The sequence below is a fragment of the Candoia aspera genome, chromosome 8 (assembly GCF_035149785.1).
Source record: "Candoia aspera isolate rCanAsp1 chromosome 8, rCanAsp1.hap2, whole genome shotgun sequence".
In the NCBI taxonomy this organism is placed as follows: Eukaryota; Metazoa; Chordata; class Lepidosauria; order Squamata; family Boidae; genus Candoia; species Candoia aspera.
The window spans coordinates 37831677-37849455 of NC_086160.1; the positions used below are offsets into that span (position 1 = coordinate 37831677).

At 41.4% G+C, this 17779-nt stretch overlaps 1 protein-coding gene across 1 annotated transcript in view; it reads left to right on the top strand.

Moving 5' to 3' along the window:
- Positions 1-14739: 14739 nt before the first annotated feature.
- The window catches only part of IQCM (IQ motif containing M), a 104601-nt gene continuing 101561 nt past the window's right edge, over positions 14740-17779 (top strand). Inside the window, exon 1 of the mRNA XM_063310722.1 lies at positions 14740-14986. Coding sequence (XP_063166792.1) covers positions 14740-14986 — 247 coding nt within the window. The remainder of the gene's footprint in view (positions 14987-17779) is intronic.

Sequence of the window (17779 nt, forward strand, 5' to 3'; positions counted from 1 at the left end):
CCTTACTTTAATCCATTTCCTGTCATTTTTACAGTAAGCTGCAATTGTACATCATGCTGTAGTATATCATGCACTACTTTAGGTGTTGCAAGGTATTAGGTAAGGTAGAAGGTAAACAATAATTGCTGCTCAGTGGGACCTAACAATAAAGGCACTGAGTATCTGTTGTGTTTTTAATTCAGGCATTAGGCTACATGTGTGCATACACAGAATATATAAGCCTATATGTAAAGAACGAATTCCTTTTTTCAAAATGAAACCCCAGAGTTTATTCTGTTTTTATTACCAGGCTCTGCTTTGCTGCTATTTTATTTGAATTTCCACAGCTAAAGTTGCTAAAATTTATAGCTGTAGATATGTACGAAAGCAACATTGCAATAAGAAATCCTGTCTGTTTGAAGAAATGGGTCCCTTTCTTAGATTTCCCCCCAAGTGTCCCATTTCTTCTGCCCTTGCTTTCTTCTCACTAATTATTCTCCCTCAATTTCCTCTCCTATTTCTCATCTTAAATTTTTCTAAATATACATGGGGCACTCTGGCTTTTATGAAGGAAGGTTTCCTGATTCCTCTTGCATGATGCAACATAATTTGCTTAATAGTGTACAAAAGTGCAATTACCCCAACTGTATTAAATCAGACTTGGAAAAAAAAAGGAATATCAAGGGAAAGTAATGTCAGGAAGATATTAGGGAATGTGTTGCATGCCTGGTGATTAGATGTCACAATAATGCAGTAAAAAGATCCTGTAGAATGGTCTCTAAAAGTTATTAGAATTGTGAAACAAATTTGTTTTCTGAAATACAAAAAATAATTCTAACTTAAGGCATGCATCAGTAGCTTTGTTGCATGGATCACCAATTTCAGATGCCAGGAAAGCTCTGTCTTGGCATCTTGATCTTTGTATCTTTAAGTAGCAATTCAATTTTATTATTAAAATTACGTAGTGGAATACAAAAGATGGTTCTTGGCAGTTAAAATCGAAGGGGTGAGGAAGAAATTTTCCATTGATTAGCCATATGTGGACAAAAGTCTTTAATGAAAAAGTTTTTTTTTCCAGAAAAGGAAAACAAAATATATAAGGTACCTACCGCCTGTAGTTAAGAAACTTAGACTGCTGCAATATACATGTCTTCTTTTTCATTATGCTGTTACTTTCCCATTTTTATTGATTGTGGAACTGTAATGAAGTATCCCCTTCATTAAGGGAAACACATTCTCCAGAAGCATTTTATTACAAGGCAAGCTGCCATATTTTTTCCCCATGAAATGGGTACTTCATGATGGAAATTACTTGGGCTTTACTTGACTGTCACTTGTTTTCCTTCTATTCCTTTCATATTTTTTTTCCTCACAGAAGTATAGCAATTGTGAGCATCTATGACAAAAGAATTCCATAACTTCAAGGTGCTCTTAAATATTCAATACCCTTTGTAGGTAATGTCAGATCTCCAGTGTTTGGTGATAAAGAAATAAGTTACTTTCAGTGTAATTTTAAGTAATAGTTCCCAAGAGATCACTTAAGTCTACAAAGCAAAGCTTCAGTCTTGGCATCATGTTTTTTGACCAAAATGCATTTGGATACTACATTGTCCCATACACATTCTTAAAAGTAGCAAGTAGTGGGTGGTTGTTGCTTAATGGTCACTTTAGAACAATAGCCATTTGCTCCCCAAATGTCAAGTACAAGTTGCCATGGTGAAGAACATTTTGAGGAATTTATTTTGTATTACTTACATAACATTATCTGGCACTCCATTTTCAAAGGCTGCTACTAGCTTGAAGGAGAAGGCAAAGAACAATCTCATCAGTTTCCATCTAATAAATTGGTGTTTTTTAACTGGTCAAATTCACTATGGCAAATATTCTATGAGAGGATCAGAACCTGCTTTGACAATTCCAGATATTCCCTCCACAACAAAAATATCACATGTGCCTTACAAAGAGATGGTTCAAATAGCCTTAGGCATCTATTTCACATACCTTCTATACACTACAGGATCAATGAAGTCATTCTCAATATAAAGAGGGCACACCTATTTCTTGAAACATAGCTTAACAGCCAATTGAAAAGCAAAGGAAGATCCTTTCCATTCAAAATTGCATCTAGTTGATGAGAATGATAAAGTATGATGAAATGATAGGTAGAAAGTAAGGTATGTAAAAAATGGTAAGGTTAAAAGAGTTGTGATCTTCATTTTCAGTAACAGCCTGTCAATGCCTGTCAATCTCATCTTTTAATGGAGGATTCCTGTGAAGATTAGCACCTGCAAGGAACTCTGGGACCTCTTTGGATAAGGTTGCACCCAGGCTTGACTAAATGTAGTATTTAAATAGCTGCGAAGTGCATGGTATATTTATTAATACAAATCAGTGCTAGACATCCAAGGGGAGACTAAAAGGGTTGGACTATATGCAGAATAACACAGGGTACATGGAGCTGATCAGAGCTGAAAGGAAGACATTGGAAATGAGGGAGACATGAGACATAAAGGTAATGACAAAAAATATGTAGTTGATGCGTAAAATAAGTAGCAATATAGAAACTTATGGATACAGATACATAAAATAAATGAATGATGGTATAAGGAAAAGGTTTTCATTGAAAGTATACCTGCAATGAAAGCTATAAAAATGATAAAAAAGTTAAGGTTGATAAACCAGAGGACAGAACCATGACATAAAGATGCAAAGCAAAGAATGAAATAATGAGGAGGAAAAAACTCAGCTGAGACTTGGTAATAGCTTTGACAGATAAAGTGAAGGAATAGTGAAAGATTATTACTATGGGCCACCATGCTTGAGGGATGGGAGCAGGAGTTTAAAAATATCTTGTCATAATGTAGAAATGTATAGTGAGAATAGCTCCTATTTATTTTACTTCAGTTCGTTCTTACAGAGTAGTCAAACTGGTACACATACATAAGTAGAGATGGCAAACTACCAGGAAAATAAGTTTTGCGAGGGAAAAAGACAAACCACATTGAAATAATTGAACAACTAAATAGTGTTTTTTGATGTCTCATCCTGGGTTCTCTCCAGCTATACAGATTTCAGCTCCAAGAATTATCAGCATTTGCCTTGCTCTTCAAGACAATTCAAGAGAGTAAAGGCACCTATCCTGAACTGATTCAAATTACAGGAAGGGCCTTTGTGGCAAAATGTTAAGATGACTTTCAGGATAGTGTGTGTTACAGGGAAATGAGTAAGTTATCTTTGACAGTGGTGGTACGGCTCTCTGTGACGTACCTGACTCCATTACTGCACAGCTAGATTGCATGTCTCTCACGTAGCCTCAGGGCATGACTTGTATTTCCCTATTCTCTTTGTACTCACTCCCCCGCCCTGATAGAACTGCTGAATAAAAGGAGGTGGGGGCGTGGCCCAGGAGGCAGTACCAGCAACCTCCTGAGATGTAGCGTCACTCGCCACAAAAGAATCCTGTGCCTACCGTTGTTTTTTCGACCTCACCCTTGCGAGGGAATCGTTGGCTCATTCCCCCCCAGGGAATCCCATAGACCGAAGGGCGAAGGACTGGTCGCGTGACGCGACAACTGGGGGCTCGTCCGGGATCCCTTCGGTCTCACGGTGTGATCTCTGTCTAGAGGTGCACTGCCTTCACTCTCGTTACTACGCACCTGGAAAAGGCTCTGCAATCGTAAGTAATGGGCTCCCCACTCTCCAAAGTTTCGTCAGTTCATAGGGACGAACTTTATGATTTAGTGAAGAAGGCTAACTCTTGTCAAAAGGCTAACGGTACGACCATCTTTCCCATTTCAAAAAAATCGGTGACTCAACTCCTACTGTACATGGACAGACACTGCCCTGTCTATCCTTCAGAGGGGTCGCTCAAAGCATCCACTTGGGAAAGGATAGGAAAATATTTTCATGATACCCCACGAGCACCCGTGCCTATTCTGACTGCCTGGAAGGCTGTTATGGCGGCCATCAACACTCTTTCCCCTCCCCCGTCTTCCCCGGAAACTTGCCCTTCTCCTCCCGGCCCAAAAACCCCACCCCCTCTTGCCGCCCATCTCGATGCTGCCTCACCACCACCCCCTCCATACCCAGCCGTTCCTCCTCCCCCTTCAGCTCCAACCCCCGGATCCCCTCAACACCACCCCCTAGGAGGCGCCATCACTGAACTCCTCTCCTCCCCCCTCTCATTGGAAATGGAGAGTCCCTCTGCCTTTCCCATGACCATCGGCCTAGGGGCGGCGGGAGGAAATTTGTATAACAATATTGAACTTAAGGTTTTGAAACAAATCAAAGATGCTGTAACCACCTACGGCTTGCACTCTCCTTTTACTAGGGGAGTTTTAGACTCTTTAGTTACTGCTAACACTGTTATGTTATTGTATGATTGGAAAATGCTTTTTTCTATGCTTATGACCCCGGCGCAATACGTTGTGTGGCAATCTGAATACGACAAAGGGGTGGAAGTAGAAATTAGAAGAGGTCTTCCCGCAGGGGTGACCGCAAATCAATTATTAGGAAAGGGACAATTCGCAACCTTAGTCCAGCAACAGAACTCCCCCCGTCGTTGTTTTGCTATTATTCACATGTGCGCCATGAATGCTCTCAAAAGAGTGGATGATTCCGACTCTCAATCCACCCAAACGTTTTTGAAAATAATGCAAGAACCAAATGAACCATATGCTTCCTTCATAAGTCGCCTTCAGATTGCTTTAGACCGACAAATTGATAATGCCACGGCTAAACATGAGCTGCTAATGAAACTTGCTTTCTCTAACGCTAATCATGACTGCCAGACCATTCTGCAACCCGCAGTCAATCAACCGGGTGTAAAGCTTGCAGACTTCCTGCAACTCTGCAGAATCGTTGGTACCACCTCTCACAAAGTGAGCGCTCTCGCTGCCGCCATTACCACCTCGCTGCCTTCTACTAACCCCTCCCCTCAGCTCCATTCCCCGGAAGCCCTCGCAATCACTCGTCATGGAAATTGCTTCAATTGTGGGAAGCCGGGCCACTTTAAGAATCAATGCCGTGCACCCGGGGGAGGTGGGGCGCCCCCTTCCACTCAAAGGGGGCCGCCCCCCCCCTCCAAACCTAAAACTCCTTGTCCCAGGTGCCGCAAAGGCTATCATTGGGCCTCGCAATGTCGCAATAACTCCTCCCCTCACCAGCCTTCGGAAAACTAGATCGGGGGTTGTCAGCTAACCCCGCCCCAAAGGCTGAATTACCCATCACCAGCTTCCCTGTGGAGTTGGCAGAGGATCTTTTGTATGACGATCCGGGGGCTGTCCTTTCCCTTCCTCTTGTTGTCACGCTGCATAAACCCCTCCCTCCTCTTACCCCTGCTTTGCTTATTCCCAACTCCTCGCTTACGCTTGAGGGAATGGTTGCTGCTCCCTATTTGTATGATTCATCAGATTTGACACAAATTGCTCTGGCAGGAGTGGGAGATAGGTGCTTTTCCTTAAATAAAGGAACAATTGTCGCCACGCTCATACTTCTCCCTTCTCCTGATATGCCATCATTGTTTGCCTTGCAGCAACCAGTCCAAACCTCTAAACCCACCCTCCTTGTCACACTAAATGGTCGCTCTTTCGAAGGCTTGATTGACACCGGCGCCGACGTCTCTGTCATTCGTTCCGCTGAATGGCCCTCCTCCTGGCCTATCGCTGAAGCCTCCTCGGTGCAAGGAGTAGGCGGAGCACAGGCCGCTAAGGTCAGCTCTCATTGGCTTTCTGCTGTGACTGCTCATTCTCATATTACAGCTTATCTAAAGCCTTATATCTTGCCTTTGCACTGTAACCTATGGGGCCGTGACTTGCTTTCACAGTTCCACGCTTTTATTCAACTTCCCTAATGGCTTTACAGGACCCTTCAGGGTCTCTCTCTCTCTCTCTCAAAACCTCTGTGCCGGTATGGGTTGATCAATGGCCTCTCACCAAAGAGAAACTGGACGCCTTACATATCTTGGTCCAACAGCAGTTAATTGAAGGCCATATCGAAACCTCCACCAGCCCATACAATACTCCGGTATTTGTCATCAAAAAGAAGTCTGGCAAATGGCGCCTCCTACAGGATCTTAGGGCTATCAACACCATCCTTCAGCCCATGGGACCTTTGCAGTGTGGACTTCCCAACCCCAACTTGATTCCGGAAGGACACGACCTTATTGTAATAGACCTCAAGGATTGTTTTTTTTCCATACCTTTGGCACAAAAGGACAGAATTATTTTCGCATTTACGGTACCGGAACTTAACAATTCAAAGCCTACTGCTCGGTACCAGTGGAAGGTCCTCCCACAAGGCATGTTGAACTCACCCACAATGTGCCAATTTTTTGTCGATAAAGCATTGCAACCCTATAGATCCCAATTTCCGCATTTTCTTGTGTATCATTATATGGATGACATTTTAGTCGCTGCTGAGGGCCCGAAAGGGACAGTTCAAAAAACTTTTCCTATTCTTTTAGCCACCCTAGCAACGGCAGGGTTGCACGTTGCACCAGAAAAGGTCCAGTCTCGTTATCCAATGCAATATCTAGGCCACAAAGTTTTAGCCTCCACAGCTGCCCCACTTCTACCTATGCTCACGCTTCCCCAGCCGACCACCTTGGTCCAATTACAACAATGTCTGGGGGTCATTAACTGGGCCCGCGCATACCTTGCTTTAACTACACCCATGTTATCACCTTTATTCCAAGCGCTAGTGGGTTTGACAAACCCAGCTGACAAGGTATACCTTACAGAACAACAATTGCACGCCCTACAACAGGTCAATGCCGTCCTTACGACCCAATGGGTGGACCGTGCGCTCACTGACAAACCACCCTCTCTTGCCATTCTTTCAACACATCAATTATTAACTGCCATCATTGTCCAAACGTCTGATAACAAACATCTACATATTTTAGAATGGCTACACTTGCCGCACACACCTAAGACATCCATCATCACCAGAGCAGCACAAATGGCCTCTCTTGTTGAGAAAGGCCGGAAGAGGATTAGAGCCCTAATGGGACTGGATGTTTCCACCCTGTACATTCCCCTTAAGGTTACTCAATGGGAACCCCTCCTACAAAACTCCACTGCACTGCAGGATGCCTTGGAGGACTGGTGTGGCCAGGTGTCATGCCATCTTCCCCCTGATCCTCGATTGCAACTGTTGCGAACAGTACCCTTTACACTAACCTCGCCGTTCGTTCAGCAGCCACTCAAGGAAGCCCTCACTGTTTTTACAGACGGCTCCAAAACCATAGGGGCTTGTACATGGCAAAATAATTGCAAATGGCATAAACGCCTAACAGGCCCACAAGCATCTGCCCAACAGGCTGAGTTAGCCGCCTTTTTGCTAGCCTTGTCTCTTTTCCCAGAACAGCCTTTGAATGTTATATTAGATAGTATGTATGTCACTCAAATGGCTGTGGCCATGTTTGATGCATATATTTCCCCTGTTACCCCCCCCTCTCTCATGACGCTTTTTTTGCAGCTTCAAACTCTCCTGAAGGACAGAACATCCCCTTTGTTTGTAGCGCATATTAGAAGCCACCAACAGCTACCCGGTTTCCTGTCCGAAGGCAACCACATGGCAGATGAGGCTTGCAAAATTATGGCCTCTTCCCCTCTTCCTCCGCCGCTTTCAGCAGGGGACAGCCATGCTTATTTCCATCAAAATAAAAAAGCCTTGGTGCGCCAATTTGGCATTACATATCAAGAAGCTACCGCCATTCTTCAACAATGTCCAACCTGCAGTTTGCAGGCAAAGTGCATCCCTGAGGGAGTTAATCCCAGGGGTATCCAAGCTTGTGACACATGGCAGATGGATGTCACTCATTATCCCTCTTTTGCACCTTGGAAGTATATCCATGTATCTGTGGATACCTATTCGGGATTCATCCTGGCAACTTTGCAAAGAGGAGAAGCCACGAAAAACGTAATCAATCATTGTATTCGCACTTTCGTCACATCGGGATGTCCCAAAACTTTGAAAACTGACAATGGCCCCGCTTACGTCAGCACTCCCTTTGCTGAGTTTTGCCGTAAGTGGTCCATTACTCACAGATTCGGTATACCATTCAACAGCCAAGGTCAGGCTATTGTGGAAAGGGCTAACCAGACCCTAAAGAATGCCCTTGATCGGCAAACGGGGAAAAAGGCCTTAGGCCCCCCAAGCCTCCCGATGTTACAAAATATCCTTAATCTCACCTTGTTTACCTTGAATTTCCTTAATCTTACCGGTACCCCCCCTGCTACGGCTGCATCTCGACACTTTTCCAAGCCAGTAGTTCCCTCTTCCCGTCCCCTTGTTTATTTTAGGCAACTGCCCAGCCCTGAGTGGAAAGGCCCTGCGCAACTCGTCACCTGGGGAAAAGGCTACGCTGCTGTGCAACTACCTGATCGAGTGCTCTGGGTTCCTGCTCGCTGCATCCGGCCATATCATGGGCAGCCTCCTGACAAGCACCTTCTTGACCCTCCTTCTCTGTTATCTCTCTTCCATCTCTGCTCCCCTCACAACGAACCCTAAAACAACCTCTCTCATTCGAACCCATCGTTTACGCTACCCTGCCACCATTGGCCGCAGCTCAGCATCCAACGCCATGGAATGTCTTCAACGCTCTCCCATCAAAAGAAAAGGCACCTTCTGGCGCTGGTTTCGCAACAACACTCTTCTCCAAGATGGCGATTCCTACTCCATCACTTATCACTTTCGCCAAACTACCCTTGCTATCACCAACGTACAGTTGACCGATCTAGGACAATATCACTGTGAAATAACAAAATTAATTAAGGGGTTCGCCACCTCATCTCGCCTTACGCTCACCTTATTTTTACTCTCCCTTCCTGAGCCCGCCCGTTGGCAGGGACGACGCCTACTGGCATTTGACGCCCAGGGATCGCATCGCCCTTACAATATCACCTGGACAGTCCGCGATGCCTTGGGACAGATCCTGAATACCTCCTTTTGTTATAGCCCAATTATATCTTGTTTCCCTAACCTGTATTTTGACTTTTCAGAAATGCTTTTAGGAGTGACAGCCTACAGGAGGCTGGACGGCTTCCCAGAGCCCAGCCACTCCACCGTTAAAAGGTATCCCCTGTATGTGTGCCCAGGACATGACACCAGCCCTGATCACGTGCACGACTGCGGAGGCATAGCAGATTACTTTTGCAAATCTTGGTCCTGCGTTTCCACTGGCTACATCTACTGGACCCCTCCATATAAGACTGATTACATCACCCTCACTCGGTTGAGAAAGGACATTAGGTGCACCGCAACCAAAAAGAATGCGGCAGGACAGGGGGGTTGGAATAGATGTAATCCGGTTATTGTACAATTCACTGCTGCAGGAAAAGCTCAGGGGAATGCCTGGGACTCAGGTGTAAAATGGGGAGGTCGTATATATGCCGGATGGCCCGGGTATCATTACGGCAACATATTCTACATTCAACGACAGGTCACTCTCCCTCAGTCCCCACCTGTTGGGCCCAATGCCGACGACATTCACTCCACCTTTCTTAAACCCCTCACCAAACAAAAAAACCCCCTTGTCTCTCTTCTTAACTCCTCCTTTTCCCTTGTTCACACCGCTTCTAACACATCTCGATGTTGGCTTTGCTTGTCTTCCTCCCCACCATTCTATGAAGCAGTCGGTTCTCCTGACCCTATCCGAAACTCTACCTCAGCCGCCTCCTGCCGCTGGCAAAACACCACGTTGACTATCACCTCTATAATAGGGCAGGGCTGCTGCCTTGGCCGTGTTCCTGCTAACTATATTCAATATTGCCTTAATTCTTCTCATGATCACTGTGCCCTCTATCTTCCAAAAAATCGCTTGAACATCAACGGTCACACCGGCCATGGTGGCTACGGTGTACTCTACACTACCTCTGGTAATATCTCTGCCCGCTTGACAGGGCAATACTTTATCCCTGGGAACAACTCTGTTTGGGCATGTTCTTCTGGCCTCACCGCATGTGTATATGGTGATACCTTGTTACAAACTAACGCCTTTTGTATTCAGGTGCTCCTACTCCCCAAGATTTCTATCTATTCCCCTGACGAACTTCTCTCCATTTTAGAGCCCCCTCATTATCCCCTCAAGGCTAAGCGCGAAGTAGTGACTGCTGTAACTTTATCAGTCCTACTGGGCTTAGGTGCGGCCGGAGCCGCCACTGGTGTGTCAGCCCTTGTTGTCAATGATCAGAACCTGCGTCACCTTAGCGTTCTCATTGACACTGACCTTCGCGCCATCGAACAATCTATTGTGGCGCTACAAGATTCCCTTACCTCGCTATCCGAAGTGGTTTTGCAAAATCGTAGGGGTCTCGACCTTCTGTTCCTCAAACAAGGGGGTCTGTGTGTTGCTCTAAAGGAAGACTGCTGTTTTTATGCCGACAACTCAGGAGTAGTATTGGACTCTATGAAAGAGCTCAATTCCCGTTTAAAAACAAGGGAATTGGAGCGCCAACAATCCATGTCATGGTATCAAAATATGTTTAGCATTTCTCCATGGCTAACCACACTGTTGTCCGCTCTGTTGGGGCCCCTCCTGTTATTGATTCTCGTATGCACCATAGGCCCCTGTGTGCTGGGTCGCGTTCTCCGCTTCTTAAAGCAGAGACTTCATACATTGGACTCAGAGGTATCCGAGACAAAGCTTGCTGTTCAACACCTGGTCACTGCTGTAGGTATGGAGAAAACACCACTCTTGGGATGGTCCTCCGATAGTGAATCGGAAGTGGAAAAGGACCCCCGGTCACACTACCCCCCGAGAGAGGACGCTGGGATGGGTCTCCTTGGACTGAAGAGTCCCTGGCTCCCCGACTCAGACCCTCTGGGGGAGGAACAAAATTAAATAAAAAAGGTGGAATTGTGACGTACCTGACTCCATTACTGCACAGCTAGATTGCATGTCTCTCACGTAGCCTCAGGGCATGACTTGTATTTCCCTATTCTCTTTGTACTCACTCCCCCGCCCTGATAGAACTGCTGAATAAAAGGAGGTGGGGGCGTGGCCCAGGAGGCAGTACCAGCAACCTCCTGAGATGTAGCGTCACTCGCCACAAAAGAATCCTGTGCCTACCGTTGTTTTTTCGACCTCACCCTTGCGAGGGAATCGTTGGCTCATTCCCCCCCAGGGAATCCCATAGACCGAAGGGCGAAGGACTGGTCGCGTGACGCGACAGCTCTCTACCTGAAAAGTTTTAAGCTGAGACTGGTAGCTAGATATTAGGATGGTTCCAGTAGTAGGGATTTTGTTTTTGTTGTTGCATTACAATAAAGGTAAGAGTTGGTATCATTCAATGCTATATTTTCATTCCTTTATGAGTTTAAAACTGGCGTTTTGTTGTAGTATGGGAACAACAAAGTAATGGTATGCACACATTTTTATAATATCATTCAGTCTTTTCTGGATGGGATTGCAGGATCTTCCCAATCTTCTGAAATTCAGGAGAACAGTGTTTACTGTAGCGAGGCTGAGCTAAAAAACATCTGGCTCCACTGGTTATAAATCATTGGTAGATTTGCATGCTGGAAGGGGATGTGATGAACGCTTATTCATTTTTAAGTTTTTGGTAGCTTCATGAAATTGTAATTTATTTATTTTTAATTAATTATTAAACTAGGGCATGTGAATAAAGATGTAAAATAAGCATTCAGAAAGAAATATAATGTATCATACAGGTATTTATAGCTTACAGACACTAGCAGAATGTTTAATGAAAGACAATGGTCTTTGCTTCTTACATATGTAGATTCCAAAAAGTACTTAGAGTTAATTAAATAATATAGAGTTATTGTGAATCATGTAACTGCAATATAAAAGACAAAATTATTCTCAGTAGGGGTTGAGATTTGTCTGTAAAAGTTTGATGGATTATGGTGAAACTCTTTGAAATTTTTGGATTACAATCTAATTGACTCTATCAAGGAACATTAGTATTTAGAATGTTTTTCTTGTTTAATTATACAAAGAGAGGGGGAGAGAGAGAAAGAAAGAAGAAGAGGAAGTGCAGAGAGCTAAACTTCCCACCTCCAATGAGAGAAAATTAGTATCTGTTGCAAATGCCAATTTCCTGCTTCCTCCTATTGGTGCAGTTCTGCCTTAGTTTCAAATTATTGAACAGGGTTTGAACTGTTGTCTCCATTGCCAAGCAAGGAGGCTAAATTCAGTTCCTTTGGGCAACATACGTGCTGTTGTCTTTTTGCATAGCACCCTTCAACCTCAAGATTAGAGAGGTGAAGAGGTGGCTTACTCATGGGCTAGATGATTATTTGTTCTGACATGCTGTATATGTTTTTAACCCATTGTAATGACAGAATCAGCTGTCAAGCAGAACATGATCATTTTCTTTTCATAAGCTTATATAATTCAAGACAGATGGGCCCTGGAAATTTATCATATGAATCCCTCAGTATATCTGATACATTTCTAATTTTGGGATAGCCATCTATGTCTGTCACTACCATGAAGCATTAGAGAGTGAGAAAGTCTACATATTGAAAAGTTTGCCCTGTTCTTTGAAGAAATGCAGATCAAGAAGTACAGATTCAATTCCCTTGTATAATGGATTATACAATGACAGCAGACAAATGATGATTACTTTCTAAAAACCTAGAGGGAGATTAAAATAAATAAAGGGTGATTATTAGAATTAAAACTTTTGATCATCAGATTTGTGCAATAGGAATTATTTGAATAGAAAAATTAGAAATATGCAAATAATCTGTACCTAATCTACTACAGAAATATCATTTTAGTATTTCTGAGATAGAACTTATCTGAACAGAACTACTTTTTAAAACTATTTTTAATTTTTTTTAAATATACAGTATGTATTTAAAATACTGTTTGCATATTGTACAAATCAGTCATTGTACAAACACATGCACACTCCTTCCAGTGGTAATTTTTGGGAGAGTCAAGTTGGGAGAGCTATTTGCAGGAAGTTAACATGGAAGAATACACAAGGGTTGCTTTGCTTAGCAAACCCTAAAGGCTGAGTTGTTGAGAAGGTAACAGCATTTTTTTTTTATTTTAGGTTCAAAAAAAAAGTGAGCAGGAGCTGATATATTTGAGATGTGTAAAAATATGTGCAGAGAAAGTAATTTGACAGAGTCTATTTTTCTCTCATATTGTGAGACCGAGATTGCCCAATGAGCATAGTGGAAGTTTTAGGACCAATAAAAGTCACTATTTTTCACTCAGTATAAAATTAAACTACAGTATGTAAACTGCATCCTCAAGAAGCAATGAAGGTACTGTGAATCAGTTATATTTTATGTCCACTAAAATGCAGCATGTTTTTTGGTACTGATTACTGGAATACACAATGGATGATGCTCTTACAATTATGACCTGTATCATACAGGTCATAAATGACCAGAGCTAAATTCTGATCAGCTCCTTTGAATAGCAGAATGCTGAGTAGATAGGCTTTGCCCTGACCCTGCACTATTCTTTTTATGTTCTTAATCTAAGAATTTACTGAAGTAACAATAGCAGACTTCACCTGTCCATATTGTTGACAGATATTGTTGGCTATACTTTTTATCCCAAGAATATCACATAAATTAATTTCCAAGTATTATTGCTGTTGTAAATGATTATTTGCAGAATATATTGTGCATCCTTTGTTCTAAAAAAAGTGTCAGATGACAACCTTAATTTTTTTCAGCAAAGTTTATTGCTCTGGAAATGTTCTCTAGATTGTAGTGTAAGGCTTAGAAAGTCCTAGTGAAATCAACAGATTATGTGTGCAATTTTGAGCTGCATTGCAATCTCCCGAGAAAAAAAGCCAAATTGACCATTTTTGTACCATTTGCTTTTTGCAAAATGAAGGAAAATGCTAAGGCTATTCTCCAACCCAGTTTTTTTTCAGATCACTCTCCTTTTTTTGCAATTGGTGTTCTAAATTTAAAACAGGATCCATTCCTATTATTAACTCAGCAATATCAATCTGCTTGCCTCACCTCTGCCCATTTTCTCCCCGCAAGACAGAAGGTGAATGCTAAATTCTTCTCTGCCACTCTTTGGTTAAGAAAAGTGGCTGGATGTTTAATTTTTTATCCTTTAATTTATTCCTTCCTGAGTTGCAGCAAGTGGTAACGTAAGGACAAAGGAAATGATCCATCTACATTTGCTGAAAATATTGTGGGAAGGAAAAGCAATTAAAGTAAGTAAGAGGAAAAAGAAATTGAAAACACAAGAACTTATAAGGAATGGGAAAACTATTATTTTTTTCTGAGCATCTGCATGGTATTTACTTGCTCAGGGCAACTAGAAGCCCTGCATTCTCAAATTCATAATCATCTGGAGAGAATTTTGCATGGACAGTTGATGTAGGTACTAAGCAGACATTAACTGAATATGCATAGAGGTCCCTGTTGATGTGAACCTGTATTCATGAGAACTGAGCTATTATTTCTATTATAGTCCACTGCAAATGATACGTTGCCCCTGAGATTCTTTAAAATTGCCTTGCACTCTTGAGGTTAATGAGAAAAATCAGGAACAGTAGGATATAGACAGACCTGTAATTAAGGTTTAAATTGCTGTCATCATATCATGCTGATTTTATATACTAATGTAATATTATAGGTAACATAATGTGTGGTTTTGTATATCCTTTAGGAACAGTACTGTTTTGTAGCTTTCCTGGAAAGCTTGGATTAAAAGATTGATAACAGCACGGAGTAGCAGAAATAATATCTGATTGAAATTAGTGACTGTTACAGCTATCATTTTTTTGTCAGCAGAATTGTACAATGGATTGGCTTTCTCTTAGCAACAATCCTGGGGATCCACCAAGAAGAAGAATATCTACTAGTGCTCCACCTATTTTAGAGACTGCTGTTGATGGTCAATACAGGCATACCATGCAGATAGCAGAAGCCAACAAAATAACTTTTAAAAAAGGACCGCACTCTGACACATGGCAGTTCCCAGATAGCATCATACATTCAAAGACAAGATCTGATGGATCACAATTATTAGAATGTGGAGAAGAAAAAGGTGAGAGACATTTGAGTAGGTACTTGTATAATATGTTTTTTTAAAGAAAATACAGCTTTTGATTTAATTTTTATGCAGTTTCCAGTATTAGATGCTTCAGTTAAAATGAGTTCTCAGTGCAGATCAATGGCCTGTATACATAAGAAATCTCCATATGCCTGCAAGATGGCCACTATACTTTTTGGAGATATTGAACAATGTCATGCATTAATGTATGCTGTTTGTATGTGTGGAATCTGTGTATGTGTATTATTATCAGCCCAAATCAACTTACTTTAGGATGAAGGATCTTCATTTGAAGGTTATGGACTGTAATCTACCATGTTGGTCTAGTGTGGGTTGGTCTCTCCTTCCGCTAAAGTAGGTTGAGGTAATGGAGAAGATTTAAGGGGAATAGCAGTATATGCCTAGAATATGCCTATTCTTTTTTTTATAGTAAATTTTATTAAGTTTCAAAGAAAGAATAAAAACTACAATAAAAACAAAAAAGAAAAAACTAAAAAAGGGCAGAAACACAAGAGAAGAAAATAATTTTAAATTTACAAGAAGATGTGGCTTCTGACTTTTAACCGCAAGGATATACGAAGTGTCCATAATCAATCTCTTACTCTGTATGAAACCAAAACAGCACATTATTTCTATAAATCATTCCCCTTTAACACATAATAAAAATCACTAAGTACAGTTACTCCTCCCACTTGTATTAAAATAAAGAATTTTTAAATAAAACTCCTAAACATCTTTCTCCCCTTCAAAATATAAAACATATTTAATTATTCCCTTCCTACTACTATTCTATACATTTCTGTCTACTATAGTAAAAATCAAATTGAAAGGCATATAAGTTGTCAGCTATTATACTTAATGGCATAACAATTTTATAATCCCAATCTTAATAAACACAAAATCTTAATAAACCCAAAAAACAAAGCCAATTTAAAACAGTAAATCCAAATCTTTAAAGGCAAATAACATCAGCCAAATCCTTAAAGCAAACCAAATAAACATTCTTCAACCCTTTTCCCACTTCAAAATAAACCAGAGCAGTTACATGTTCCCAAGATATGCACAGAGCTTTCTTCTTAAGGAAATCAAACAGCCCAGCGAACCCCCTGAAAAATTCCAGGTTCTTTTCATGGCATTCCACGAGGAGATTGACCCCATTTATGGTTTGCAGATTATTCTTTCCCCTAGATTTCTCCAACTCCATTATCCAATCTTCATCCAGCATCTTGACAGATATCCCACTCTCAGTCTTAAAAGAATCCTTTCTATCACTCCTAGATTCCTCAATTTCATCCACCACATCCCCAACCTGATGGCACATTTTAGTTCTCATATTTTCCACAATGTCTTGGATATCTTGCATAAAGGTTTGATAAAAGTCAGAAGATATTTGTTTGAAGTCCTGGTGAAGGTCAGAAAGGATCTGTTTGAAATCCTCCATGTCTCACGCAGTAGTTTATGGTGCCCCCTACGAACTTAATCAGTGGAAGTTGAAGATATGGGAAAGTTTGAAAGTTGTTTACATGGAGTGAGAGTGAATAGCAGACTGTTCTCAAGGGAAAGTGAAGACAGAAAGCTGAAGATTAAAATCAGCTGAATCAACATGTAGGAAAATGCTAATATCTTCAGATTTAATACAAAAATAATAACAGGAAGACAATTATTTATTCAGTCTTTGAAATTTCCTTTGGAAGGAAAACAAAATCCAAAACTTAAAAACAAAAATTTAAAAAGTAATCCCAAAAATAATGTTAAGTACCAAGAGGACCAGCTTCTCCTCACTGTAAAAAGCCTCTCTTGGGGTACATATACTTAAAAAGAAACAAAAATTGGTAATTTAGAAATGGGGTGGCTGGACTTACTATCTCTTTAAAGCTACAGCACAGCTTGGAAATGGTGACGTCCCTTCCTCCCAGGTACTCTTACCAATCAAAAGCAAAGTGCGATCTTCTGGCTACAAGCTGCCATTTCGGAGGACAAATGGGATAATTCCAAATATTCTCCTTAATCCAGAGAATGTTTCTGGGCTTCATGAAAGCATTCCTGAGCACCCCAAAAGTTGCCGCATTGTCCGCTCTGCCCGCGGAGCCAGCAGGCACAGCTGTTCAGTCCGCCATCCCCACTGGAAGCCACAATATGCCTATTCTTCAATTCCAATTAGACATCCTTTCCAGTCTCTAGTCATAATCTGGAACACCTCAGATTTCTAGTAATGCCCCTCCACCGCCAAATCTAGTAAACCTGAAGTCTTTTCACATATTATTTACAAATAAATGGATATAAATAGTTTAATGTTGTAGACTACCTACCCATGTATCAGATTCCAGAGATGTACTTGGTATTGTATTAAGTTCCAGATGAAAACAAGCTTTTCCACCTCAGCCACACACTTATTCTAGAAGAAGAAATTACAGTATTTTCAAACTGATAGCTTTAATTGTTTTCAACATTCCATTGCAAACTCTTCATATTTCACATAAAGGAGGCATCCTAATTTTCTGATAAAAGCTTTGGTTAGATTGAATTTAGGGTTGTATATGCCTATGCATGTTCTTCTATGAGTTCAGAGCAGCTCTCTTACATATTCCTAATATGAGTTATTGTTTGCATATTTATGACTTATAATTGAATCCTATGTTTTATTCAAAAGTAATCTTGTCTTTAATAGCACTTCCTGTCTGATTAGTGAAAACTTGGCTAAAATGAAATTTTAGATAGTTGGCTAAAATGAAATTGTAAATGGAATTTAAATATCTATTTTCAAATGAACTGAAATGGAGAATACAG